The sequence below is a fragment of the Diabrotica undecimpunctata genome, chromosome 9, assembly GCF_040954645.1.
Source record: "Diabrotica undecimpunctata isolate CICGRU chromosome 9, icDiaUnde3, whole genome shotgun sequence".
Taxonomy (NCBI): Eukaryota; Metazoa; Arthropoda; class Insecta; order Coleoptera; family Chrysomelidae; genus Diabrotica; species Diabrotica undecimpunctata.
Window position 1 is genome coordinate 102,592,364 of NC_092811.1, and position 13,426 is coordinate 102,605,789.

General features: G+C 31.9%; 1 protein-coding gene across 2 annotated transcripts in view; it reads left to right on the plus strand.

The window, feature by feature from the left end:
• The window catches only part of LOC140450344 (regulation of nuclear pre-mRNA domain-containing protein 1B), a 43,156-nt gene extending 33,743 nt beyond the window's left edge, over positions 1-9,413 (plus strand). The window contains exon 6 of one of the 2 annotated variants that reach the window (XM_072543935.1): positions 9,022-9,413. In XM_072543935.1, coding sequence (XP_072400036.1) covers positions 9,022-9,168 — 147 coding nt within the window. In that variant the 3' untranslated portion in view covers positions 9,169-9,413. Of the gene's footprint in view, positions 1-1,471; positions 1,871-9,021 lie in introns of those variants that run through there. The other variant, XM_072543934.1, reaches the window with a different exon arrangement.
• The last annotated feature ends 4,013 nt before the right edge of the window (positions 9,414-13,426 follow it).

A 13,426-nucleotide genomic window follows, 5' to 3' on the forward strand; every position in this document is an offset into this window, starting at 1 on the left:
ATCCAGGATTTGTGTTCTAATGAACTTTGTAATAAGATTAGTTTGCATTTTTATATTTACTTAATTATCATTTTACCATTGCATTTTTATTATAGATATTTTTCAGTCTGTTCGTAAACTTGAAGGAAGGAACATTATAGTTTTATATAAAAATTGTCACGATCTTTTTCGATTTTGTAATTTTTTAATAAAGTAATTATTTTTTAAAAATAGTTTTGACTACGGGAAAACTATAAGTCACGTAAAGAAGAAGATATCGAAAATAAATAGAATTTATATTTTCGTGTTTTATTAATCCGGGATCGGTCACTATCTTCCCTAGGACGCGATCGGTCGCGTGTTATATTCTATCTAACATTAAGCAAATACTCCGTGGTCAGTATTATTTGATAAATGTTGCTGCATTTAGGTACAGTAATGCAAAGAAGTGTTCAAATTTATTTGACACAAAATATTCATTTACAAAAGATCCTCCTCACTGGAATTATTACAGACAATGCAAGTATATGTGGTTGTTTGTGTATGTTTCTTGCAAATTGCACACTAATGTCGGGCGGCTTTTTCTAATTGGGCAGGATTTACACCTGACTTTTTGTTGAAGCTGCTGGTTGGACAACGAGCTATTTGTTATTTTGCCAAACATTGGTTATTTTTTGTCGAAGTTGAACAGGCAGGTTTAAAATAGAAGAACGCTTGTACAGATGTGGTCGTGTCAGCTGTTTGGAAAGTTGGGCAATAAATGTTCTTACATATATTTGATCGGTATTACATCTATAAATTATCTAAGTATTTATTGTAGCTATGTTCAGTAATGAAAAAAATACTGTTAGTTGCCACTGATTGCTGACTCTTGCAATTTAATCCACTCCTTTGTGGAATTATAAAATGTTATAATATCGGGTTTGTAAACTTCTTGGGTGGTCGCATCTATTACATCATCATCATGTACAATTCAGAGGTTTTATTAGACAGCTCCTCCAAAACTAGTACAAAACGTCTAATTCTATTCAGTGTCTCACAGATTTTTAATCCATTGGTCCTTACTAAGTACTTGCGTTATCACAAAAAAAATTCTTCAGAAACTCTGAATGGAACTTTTTTCTTGGGATGAGTGTGTACCAGCATATATTAATATACTATGGGTAAATCTACGCGATGAGCTCAATAATATCAATACTTTCACAATGCCCAGACATGTAAGATGTAACAACCCTGTCCTTACTGAACACCACACCTTTTGTGATGCAAGTGAGAAGGCTTATGGTAACTGTGCATACATCCGAACAATTGACTTTCAAGGTAACATTCATGTTCATCTGCTTTGTGCCAAATCTAAGGTGAGTCCAATCAAGGCTCTTACAATTCGTCGATTGGAGTTATGCGGTGCTCTTATAGCGGCGAAATGATTTTTAATAATTATATAAATATTTGGTTTACTCACTTTTGTTAACATGTTGATCTATTTTTTTAGGAATATCAAGCAAAGCAGTCGAAGGTGATGAACGCGATGATGGAATTACAAAAGCACATACGAAGTTTACCAGATTTGACCCAATTGCCCAACGTCACAGATGGATTGGCCCCATTACCATCTGCCGAACATTTATTTATGCAGTAAATGTATAGAATATTAAATAATTGATGGATTGTGATTATACTTGTCTTTATTTTCTGTAATCATGTTTTATCAAATTATTTTTTAATACTACGTTTGAGTTTTGATTGTTTTGTCGGTTTAACAAAACTGTTTACATTTTAAAGTTGGCTACTTTAGAAAGTATATGCAGTTTGATTTAAATTAGGTGTGTTACGATACCAATGCATCTGTATAGTTACTATTATTGAGTCAATAAATATATAGAAAATTTAACTATTATTTTAATATTCCTAAATGAATCAATGACAAAAAGCAAATGGACCAAGGAAATGGTCAACGGCCTATACGTGTAGAAGGCAAGTAGAAAAACTACTACACAAAAAGATCTTTATTGATGTCTCAAGTAAAATCATAATGGTAGAAGACAGATCAAAATACACCTCTAGTGAACTCGCTTAACTTCCCACAAAAATTCTTGCCACACCTTATTAATAGCTTAAATAAACTTGATTTTGCAGACTTAATTAAAAAAGGAAAACATCTGAAAGAGATATTATTTTATGTCTTTCATTTTTATCATTTTATTCTTAATGAATTAATATATTAATTCATTTTAAGTAAAAACTTTATATTTGTAAATTCAAATCTATAATGTCTAAAAAACTAACATTCAAAACTTCGTTTTAGTTGGTGTAGTTTGATTTTCTTAATAAACTTAATGTGTAGGTACACTTTTTTAAAATTAAATTAGTATACTCCATTCGCTTAGCTGGGGCATATTTTGACAGATTCATTGTCGGATACCTACAACACAACAATTCTTACTTTTCGGTATTAATAGCTCAAGTATCCTACTATTGCAGACTTCTTTCTTTAAAAAAAGAAGAAAAGTTCTAAATAGTGGAAGTATGTACTAAACCCATCAAATTTTGGGTAGTATATATTTAAAAAATATATTTTAGCTGTTATAATTTAACATAGCTATTTATTATATGGTGCAGATAAATAAATATTGATTGTCGGTAATTCGCAAAGTTCTATTTTATTTACTATTTAGTTTGTTTACTATTAATATTGGCTATGAGTACGTGTGCTTGGTTGTATAGTAATTACCAGCCACTTTAAGTCTATCAAAAAGTAACTAACTTCGCAAAAAAATAATTACTAAATTCACTAGACAGTTCGGACTGGGAATAGCGAACCGAGTATATTACCTATGAATACTTGGTTGTTTAGTACCTGCCAGCCCCTTCTCGGTTAAGTCACAATTTGTCCAACCTAGCAAATAAATAATTATTAAATTGAGACTTGGTTCAATTACTCTGTTTTCCATAATATGCCTAATTGGAATAAATGAGAGTAATTACTTCTAAATTATGGTATAAAGTAAATTTTATCCATTTCATAAAAATGACAGTTAAAATTTTGGCGAGAGCGTTTTTGACAGTCTAAATTTTGACGAATTCGCTACAAATTCCATGAACAATGTCAGTGAGATATGTAGGTATTACTGGTTTCATTCTAAACGGGTGCAATTATTTTAGGAATTTTAAAAAACATTAAATATAACCAGTTTATAAAACAAAGACTATTTTATTTAAAAGTATAGTTTCATGTTAGCTAATATTAAGTTCATAAATTTAATATTCTAATTATACTATATATACATACATGACTGTACTAATTTAGAAATACTTTTTAACTAATATTGAAGTATTTCTTATTATTTCATATGGTATCACTAAGTTCCGTAAATAATTGTTGCATTTTGCTCCAAAAATATTTTATTGTTAACAATAATTACGGCATTCTCTTCGAGCAAATCTACGTTACTACTAATTAGGCAACCAGTTTTATCCTTAATGTGTGTGACATCTAGGAAGTAATGTCTAAACTTAAAAATAAATTACTTCGTTCCCTAATAGTTAGATCATAAATATATAGATGTCACAACTAAAATATTAAATTTATAATGTACAAAATATTCTCTAAAATCAAATTAAAACATAAATAATTTAAAAAAACAACAGTAATATAGTACTTGTTTCTGAAGAATAATTATTTTGAAACTTGTTACATTTAAAGATTGATCGAGAATTCCGAAAATGCCAGCAGGATATACTTATGCCATCTGGTCAGACTTGCTCGAATTTCTAAAAATTAAACTAGCGCTCTCGCCAAAATTTACACTGTCCAAAATGCTCTCACCAGAATTGCAACTGTCCTTTTTGTAAAATTTTATTTCCGTCCCAAAATTGACGTTGAAGATTCTTTTAAAGATAATTCAAGCTATTAAGCTTCTTTTACCCTTTTTGGATGACAGTGGTATCTTGCGAGTCGGAGTCAAACATTCTTCATGGTCATTTGAAAAATGGCATCCTATTCTACTTCCCAAAGATTCGCGTTTCACTAAGTTACTTTTTATATATGAGGCTTCTTCATTTAGGCCCCAACCATCTATTTTCATCTATCAGGGACAAGTTTTGGCCAATTTCAGGCCGCTATATTGCTCGAAAAACAGTACATAATTGCATAACAGGTTTCAGGGCAAAACCCTCTTTTAAAATCTCTACAATGGGTGATTTGCCCAAAGAACGGGTTACTCAAACATTTCCCTTTCATTCAACCGGTGTAGACCACGCTGGGCACTTTTTACTAAAGGAAAGGAACAGTCGCGGGTGCAAAACGTTTAATCTTGGGTTTGCCTCTTTATATGTGTTAGAGATAAATTCATCATGTCGTGGACCTGACGCAATCATTTAATGACGTCGATCTACGAACGAAACAATGCTATCAGGCATTGCTAAAAACATGCAGTTCTCTTTAATGCGTTATTGTAGCGAGACAGAGACGAACTAGTTTTTGCGTTAGTGAAATAGCTTTAATATTTTTTTTGCAAACAATCGTTTTTAATTTTTTATGATTTTTTGGATCATTCTGAATACAAAAGGTTAATTGTAATTTTTCTCCAACGTTGATCGTTTTCAACTTATAAACAATTTAAACCTGAAAAAAAAAAACGAAAAATGATGATTGAAGGTTCAAAAACACACAATTATTTTTGAATTCACCAATCCTCGTTCTATTAGTTTCGGATACTTTAGTTTGGGCTTATTTAATTTAAAAACATTGTTTTTAGTTGTTTGAGGCCCTTATCACAACCTAAAAATGGATTTAGGCAAAACTGTTTAATAAATTAGGACCACTTTTTGTATGAGCGACCTCTTGAACATTATTCTGCGGTATTTTATGAAAGTGATTATGCAAAATAGCTCATGGGAATATTTTTCCCAAGGAATTCGAGGTTTTCGTCTCGTATAAACATATTTTGCTGGATTCAAAACCAAAATCCTATTATTTTTTTTTTATCATACATTGATTTATTTGTCTTCTAGATTTTTTTCGGTTCAGAAGGTTTATTTATAAGCCAAATTAGTACAATATAAATATTTTACATTTTTACACAGAAATTTTTATCGGCAGTAAAGACGGAAAGTCGTAAATTTTTATTACATCTTTCAATGTGAGATAAAATAAAAATGCGATTGCTAACTGGAATGTTTAAGATTAGAGAAACATAATAAGTCATGTTTATTGGAAATACTCGACATCATTAGCACGGGCAAATCCTACCCTGTCGCCTAATTTCCTATGAAATTAAAATGGTAAATGTTTTTAGGATCCATTTATTTTTTCGGGCATGCGTAGTTACGAGGTCCACGAGGTTTTTTGAAACATCTTTACAACAATCTTAAAATAGCTACAAGTCTTATTTCCGAAACATTCATTACCTGTCTCAAACGCTTTATAACTAAAAGAAGAATTTCCAATGATTTTCAAGTAATGGCACTAATTTTACAGGAGCCAAGAGTAAATTAGATAAAATTTCAAGTTTTTTAGCTTATTAGCAATAACAAAACTGAACTAGCCTCATTTTGCGCAAATGATGAAAATAGTTTGGAAATTCATTCCAGCAAATTCTCAACATTTCGGGGGAATTTGGTAGGCACGAGTAAAGTCAATGAAGCTTCATTTATGACGAACGATGAAAAATAACTGACTCATTTTCGAAGAATTTCAAACACTTTTAATTCAACTAGAGTAAGTATTAAACTTCCGACCACTCTCATCTCTTAGCTCCAATCAAAATGATTTAAATCCTATTATACCAGCTCATTTTCTTATCGGGAGACCATTTCCTTAATTACCAGAACCCGATCTTACAGACGTATGTACAAATCGATTGTCTCGATATCAACAGCTTCAGATGATGCACCAGCACATATGGCATCGCTGGTCTAAAGAATACATGGGAGAGTTGCAGCAACGTCAGAAATAGTTTTCTGACCCTCCACCCAACACACTTCTTCTTCTAGTTCCGTCTCAACTAATGAAGGTTGACTATAACCATTGCAAATTCGTCTCTATCTTCTACTTTTCTTAAGAACGTCTGTGTGTTTAATGGGACAATTAGTTCTAATCAAGGACATGTGTTTTCCACCTATATGTTGGCTATTAGGGCGCGTGATAACCATTCATCCAGGTCAACATTGTGTAATTCGTATAGTAACAATAAAAACAGCCCGCGGAGAATAGAAACGTGCTGTTAAGAACATTTTACCATTACCGAACATTTAAATTATTTATTTAAGTTAGGACTTTACAAATACATTTACTTTAGTTTCATAACCTTTTGATTTCATTTTTATAATGTTTTTATATACATAATTTTGTGTAATATATAGAAATGTACTACTCACTAAAACCCAGTTTAAATGATTTTATTTCAATAAAATTTGGTGTAATTTATTTATCTTACTGAAAAAAACAAGTGATAAAGTTTTTAGCCTTATCAGTTGGAGATTCCGGTTTTTATACTTTTTGTTTTTAAATTCACTAACAATCTAAAAATGAACATTTCAGCCGCAGTAACGATCCAAATTTGGCGGATTGTGGTTCTTGACATTCTTTACGATTGGTTACGATGCCTAGAGTACGGAGACCTGTACGATTTCGTCAACTTAGTGAGTTTGATAGGGGCCGTTTAATGGGACTTCGGGAAGTTGGACTTTCTTTTCGGGAAGTTGCAGTTAGAGTGCAAAGAAGTGTGGACACCGTGGTTAGGTGTTGTCAGGTATGGCTTCAAGAAGGCCGTACGCAAAGAGCAAGGGGCATTGGACGCCGCTGTAGAACAACAGACCGTAAAGATCGCCGCCTAAGATTATTGGCCTTAAGAGACCGTTTCTCCACTACCAGCTCCATTGCAAATGAATGGTTTGCAGAACACGGAAGACCTATTGGCATGCGAAGTGTTTACCGATGAATGAGAAGTTTTGGCCTGTTTTCATACCGACCAAACTGGGTCCTCCCTTTAACTCCAGAACACCGCCGTAATCGCCTTCAGTGGTGCAGAGAACGGTCACTCTGGAATCAGGAATGGAACAGTATTGTCTTTAGTAACGAGTCTCGATTTTGTTTAGGCATGCACGATGGTCGAGCGAGGGTTAGAAGGGGACGTGGTGAAAGGAGGAATCCACAGTTTTTTGTTGAAAGACATGTTCATCACACTGTTGGAGTTATGGTTTGGGGTGCTATAGCTTATGGTTTCAGGTCACCTTTTATCTTCAACAGAGGTAACATGAACGCGCAGCGTTATATCCAAGAAGTTCTAAAACCCCACCTTTTACCCTATCTTGACACCCTGGCAAATCCAACTTTCCAACAAGATAATGTCCGACCACATGTTGCAAGAGTCACAATAGACTTATTTTAACATAATGATGTCACATTGTTAGCATGGCCACCAAGATCTCCCGACTTATCCCCAATTGAGCACGTGTCGGATATGATGGGTAGGAGATTGCTCAATTTGCAACGTCCTCCTCAGACTCTACAAGCACTTCGAGAGGAGTTGGTGGTTGCCTGGAATGAGATACCACAAGAGGACATTGACCACCTGATCAGAAGCATGCCTAGGCGTGTTGGAGAATGCGTAACACATCGGGGTGCATCCACACATTATTAAAGGTAAAAGGGCCTTAAAGCAATGCAATCATTTTGAAATTTTAATCATTTAGTTATTATGCTTCATTAAGTACTTATACAAAATTTTATTAAAATAAAATCATTTAAACTGGGTGTTCGGATTACTATGTCACTTAGTATATATATATATATATATATATATATATATATATATATATATATATATATATATATATATATATATAGGTATATATATATATATATATATATATATATATATAGGTATATATATATATATATATATAGGTATATATATATATATATATATATATATATATATATATATATATATATATATATATATATATATAGGTATATATATATATATATATATATATATATATATATATATCCCCTTATCTCTTGCCGTACTGCTCTACTGTCATCGAATGCCATAGTCTGTGGACTAGTACGCATTTCGATGCGCATCGCCCCGCCTCGAATTTTCCCATTGGCTCTTGACCTGGAAATCCCTATTTATCGCTCGAACAGCGCATATAAATATTGGCGATTTTCAGGTCAGTCCTTCACGGTCTCTCCGAGAGCTTAGTGCTCTCGGGCCTCTGCTTCCTGCATTTATTTTCCATACTCTGTGGCTGAGAATTGTTTCAACTTAACTTGGTGTTTTATTTCGACGAATAAATTGTCATGTAAGAAATATCTTGCCTTTTTCAAGGCAAGACACCGAAATATTTACGTCCATAACCTGAAAATGGACTTAAGTAGAGGAGCTCCCGACGTTTACTCCGAAGCCCTCTACAGAGCACCCGGGGATATCAGAAGGTGGTTAGACCCTTATTTGTTCCCCCGAGGTGACACTACCATAGGCCGATCAGACACCAGCATATTCTAGTCTAGGCCGCAGATTCTTTTTCTGTACACCGAGCTGGGGCTCGAACCTCGAACCCACATCCACTGAACCATTCGACAGTGAAGCGAATGAGAATCGGCCGCCTAGCCTGCTTGACTATCTGACCGACTAAATAATATATAATAAAATCAAATAGCGATCTCACATTGTTTATATATTGTTTATAAGTAAAAATAACGTTTAATCTTTTGCATACTTTGTTATTGCATATTGTTATCACCAAATTTATCAAAATGAGTACCTATAATGGTATGAACTATTGTATGAATATTATCAGTGATTAGTATTTACTATAATCTTTTACTGCTATTTTCTACATCCGCCTCACGTTATTGATGTAAATTAAATGAATATTTTCATAGCTAATTGAATTCACGGTACCTTTTTTACAAGACAATCTGTATGGGGTTAGCAAATGTGTTTTGTGTATTTGTTATTAATATTTTTTAATAATTATATAAATAACTGGTTTACTCACTTTTGTTAAGATGTTGATTTTTTTTTTTAGAAATATCAAGCAAAGCAGTGTAAGGTGATGAACGCGATGATGGATTTACAAAAGCACATAAGAAGTTTACCAGATTTGACACAATTGCCCAACGTCACAGATGGATTGACCCCATTACCATCAGCCGAACATTTATTTATGCAGTAAATGTATAGAATATTAAATAATTGATGGATTGTGATTATACTTGTCTTTATTCTGTAATCATTTTTTATCAAATTATTTTTTAATACTAAGTTTGAGGTTTGAATTTTTTGTTGGTTTATCAAGACTGTTTACATTTTAAAGTTGGCTACTTTAGAAAGTATATGCAGTTTAAATTAGTTGTGTTATGATACCAATGCATCTGTTTAGTTACTATTATTGAGCCAATAAATAGATAGAAAATTTTAGTATTATTTTAATATTCCTAAATTAATTAATGACAATAAGCGAATGAACCAAGAAAATGGTCAACGGACTATACGTGTAGAAGGCAAGTAGAAAACCACTTCAAGAAAGATCTTTATTGATTTCTCAAGAAAAATCATAATAGTAGAAGACACAGATCAAAATACACTTCTAGTCAACTCGCTTAGATTCCCACAACACCTTATTAATAGCTGAAATAAACTTGCTTTTGCAGCCTTCTTTAATTAAATAAGGGAAAAAAAATATTAACACTGAAGGAGTATATTCATTCATTTTACTTAATTAAAAACTTTATATTTGTAAATGCAAATCAATAAATGTCTAATATATAAACATTTAAAACTTTTTAGTTGGTGCAGTTTGATTTTGTTAATAAACTTAATGTGTACACTTTTTTAAAATTCAATTAGTATTACCTATGAATACTTGGTTGTATAGCACGGTTCGTAGACTTACTACGGTTGCCTCTTCCGCCTAACCAATGAACATTAAGCCCGAAACTGTACTCTCGTGACGTAATTCTTCCCCTTCAACCAATCAACACTGCAATCGACCTGCCCTCTACATTCAGTTTCAATCGCGAATAAATGGGTTTTGTATTCTTGTGTACTCTGGTGACGTAACTCAAGCATCCCCACCCCAGTCGGAAGAGGCAACCGTAGTAAGTCTACGAACCATGGTACATGCCAGCCCCTTCTCGTTAAACTCAAAAGTTGTCCAACCTAGCAAACAAATAATTACTAAATTTAGTAGACAGTTCAGACTTGGTTCAATTTGATTCTGTTTTTGATAATATGCCGAATTAGAATAAATGAGAATAATTATGACAGCTAAATTATGGTACAAAAGTAAATTTTACCCATTTCCTAAAAATGACAGTTAAAATTTTGGCGAGAGCGTTTTTGACAGTCCAAATTTTGGTGAATTCTCTAATTTCACAAATTCCATGAACAACGTCAGTGAGATATGTACGTATTACTGGTTGCATTATTCATAGGTGCAATTATTTCAGGGATTTTAAAAAACATTAAATATAACCAGTTTCTAAAACAAACTATTAAACAAATACTATTTTAGTTAAAAGTATAGTTTCATGTTGTATAATATTAAGTTCATAAATTTAGTATTCTAATTATGTTATATATACATACATGACTGTACCAATCCAGAATTACTTTTTAACTGATATTAAAGTATTTCTTATTAAATAATATTTCATATGGTGTCTAAAAGATCCGTAAATAATTCTTGCATTTTGCTCCAAAAATATTTTATTAATAATAATTACTGCGTTCTCTTCCGGCAAATCTATGTTACTACTAATTAGGCAACCAGTTCCCTCCTTAATTTGTGTGACATCTAGGAATTAATGTCAAAACTTAAAAACAAATTAGGTCGATTCCCAATAGTTGGATCGTAAATGTATAGATGTCACAACTGTGTAGAATCAAATTAGATCATAAATAATTTAAAATACAACAGTAATGTAGTACTTGTTTATAAAGAACATTTATTTTTGAAATTTGTTACATTTAAAGAATGTTCGATAATTCCAAAAATGCCAGCAGGAGTTACTTATGCAATCTGGTCAGAGTTGCTGGAATTTCTAAAAATTAAACTAGCGCTCTCGCCAAAACTTAAACTGTCAAAAATGTTCTCACCAAAATTATAACTGTCCTTTTTGTAAAATTAGATTTTTGTCCCAAAATTAGAAAATCAAAAATTATTTTTCAACTAATATTAAATAGCCAAGGATCTGGGTATGTTTGCTGTATTTTACTTTGTTTCATTGTGTAGGTATAGTTGATTCTCTGTATTTATCTTTTCTGGACACAATTACCAATGCTCCCAGGATGAATGTGCTTTCTGATACCGATCTTGAAAAACTCATTATGAAAAGTAATAATGTAAAGGTATAAATTATTAACATTACATTAGGAACCTTTATTAGCTCACTTGTTTTAATAATTACTATTAAAACATCCTACCATTCTATCTTTGGACAAAGTGTTTTCCTCTTCACAAATATCATCTCGAGAAGAAAGATCAAAATGAGCAAAACAAAAGCATCTATGTAGTACGGTACAGATAAGATGACAAGTGATCCCATCTGTATTAAGTGAAGGCAAAAAAGTTACTTTGTATGATTTGATACAAACAAATCGCGATATAAATGCATATAAATGAATACCCACTCTAAATTTACTGAAAAAAATTTGTGAAGCTGCTAGTTTATTAGAATTAGTAAATAAAAATTGGTCGAAATAATCGAAACCATTATTGCTTCAGCTTCAACAACTTATCGTTCTAATATTTGCTAAGTTAAAAACTGACCTCACTTTTCTCTGCCTTTCTATTATATTTGGTGTCTCGGCAAACAAATTACTTTCAGATATCGGGGGAAGTTCTTTCTGAAGTATTAAAACCTGCAATACTCTGGCCAGGAAAAGAAGAAATTCAAATTAGGATACCTGTTAGTTTTAAGAAATTTCCTAAAACAAGAATTATTTCGGACCACACAGAATTAATGTACAAAAAAGCAAGTGTCTAGTAATGACTTATTCTCACTACAAATGTGACCAGACATTAAAAGTTATGATTGGAATAGCACCATCCGGTTTAATTACATTTGTTAGTCCTTGTTTGTTATAATGATAGATAAGAGATTTTTGAAAGCAATTATCAATTCAAGATGCTCTTTGTACTGCTGAAATTGCTTCAACAAGAGTAAACATTGAAAGAAGTATACAACGGCTAAAAATCTTTAAAATTCTTAAAGCAAGAGTTAATTTATTCCTAGTTCCTTGTATGGACTGTGTTATAAATATTATTTCAGGTATTGTTAACCTTTCTGCACCAATACTTAGTAATGATAAATATTAATTTATATTTGTATACAGTCCATCTAATTTACAAACCATTGCACGTCATTATCTACGTCAGAGATCGAAGTTGACATAGTTGCCAAAGTATAAAAAAATCCTGAATTCATTTTAAATCAAATAGGTCACATAATTATTATTATAAACTTTACAACGACTATTTAAATTCTTACGTGGACATTTTTGAAATAAAACACACTAATTTTATAATAAACTAATAACTAATAAAACAAGAGGTATTCACTTTAAAATTTAAAATAATACAGTACAAAAAGTGTCAACACCGCAACTGTCAAATAAGTGTTACCAATTTATGCCAAAATTTCACCTTCGTTCGATTACAGTTACAGTGTGTTCCGAACAAATGTTCTTCATAAAAACGCTTTATAATGCATTTATACAAATTAAATGAAACATATTGTTGTCTATTTCTTTAAGTTAACATTAATAGAAATCTTTAAATATTAGTTCTACGCGTATATAATAGAATATGTCTAGTGGCTGTAATGCCAGTGTACTTGGCAAAGTGATTCTAAAAAAGAACACACCTACCGCCTAAATATTTCGTGTTGGTATCATGTGACGTCACGGGCTATGACGCCGATGACGTGCAACGGTTTGTAAATTAGATGGAATGTATCTAGATATGTTACTGTAGTCAAGTGTAAATATTTTTTCCAAGTAAAAGTACCTATAAGAAATAAAACAATCTTTTAAAACAAGTTTTTTATTTATATAATTGGTATAAAACTGGTAAAACATTGTAAAAATATACACCTACCAAAACTTTTAACATGATTTCTATAAATTCTACATCAAATGGTATTTTGATAATAAGTGTGGACTTATTGAATGGACAAAACACTACAAAATGACATATTTGTAGTCCAGTAACATTTGCAAATGTACTTGTCTATAATACATATGATTTTTCGTTAAAGTAATTTTATTTTCCTCAATTATGCATAAATATTTAAGGTCACATAAAATTCATTGCACAGATTTTGTTTTGCCTTCCATAGGGCACTTTATTTCTACACATTTTCCAGAAACAATTCCATTGACATTTACTGCCAGCCATGGAACATCATATGAGATAAGAATTCCCAAAT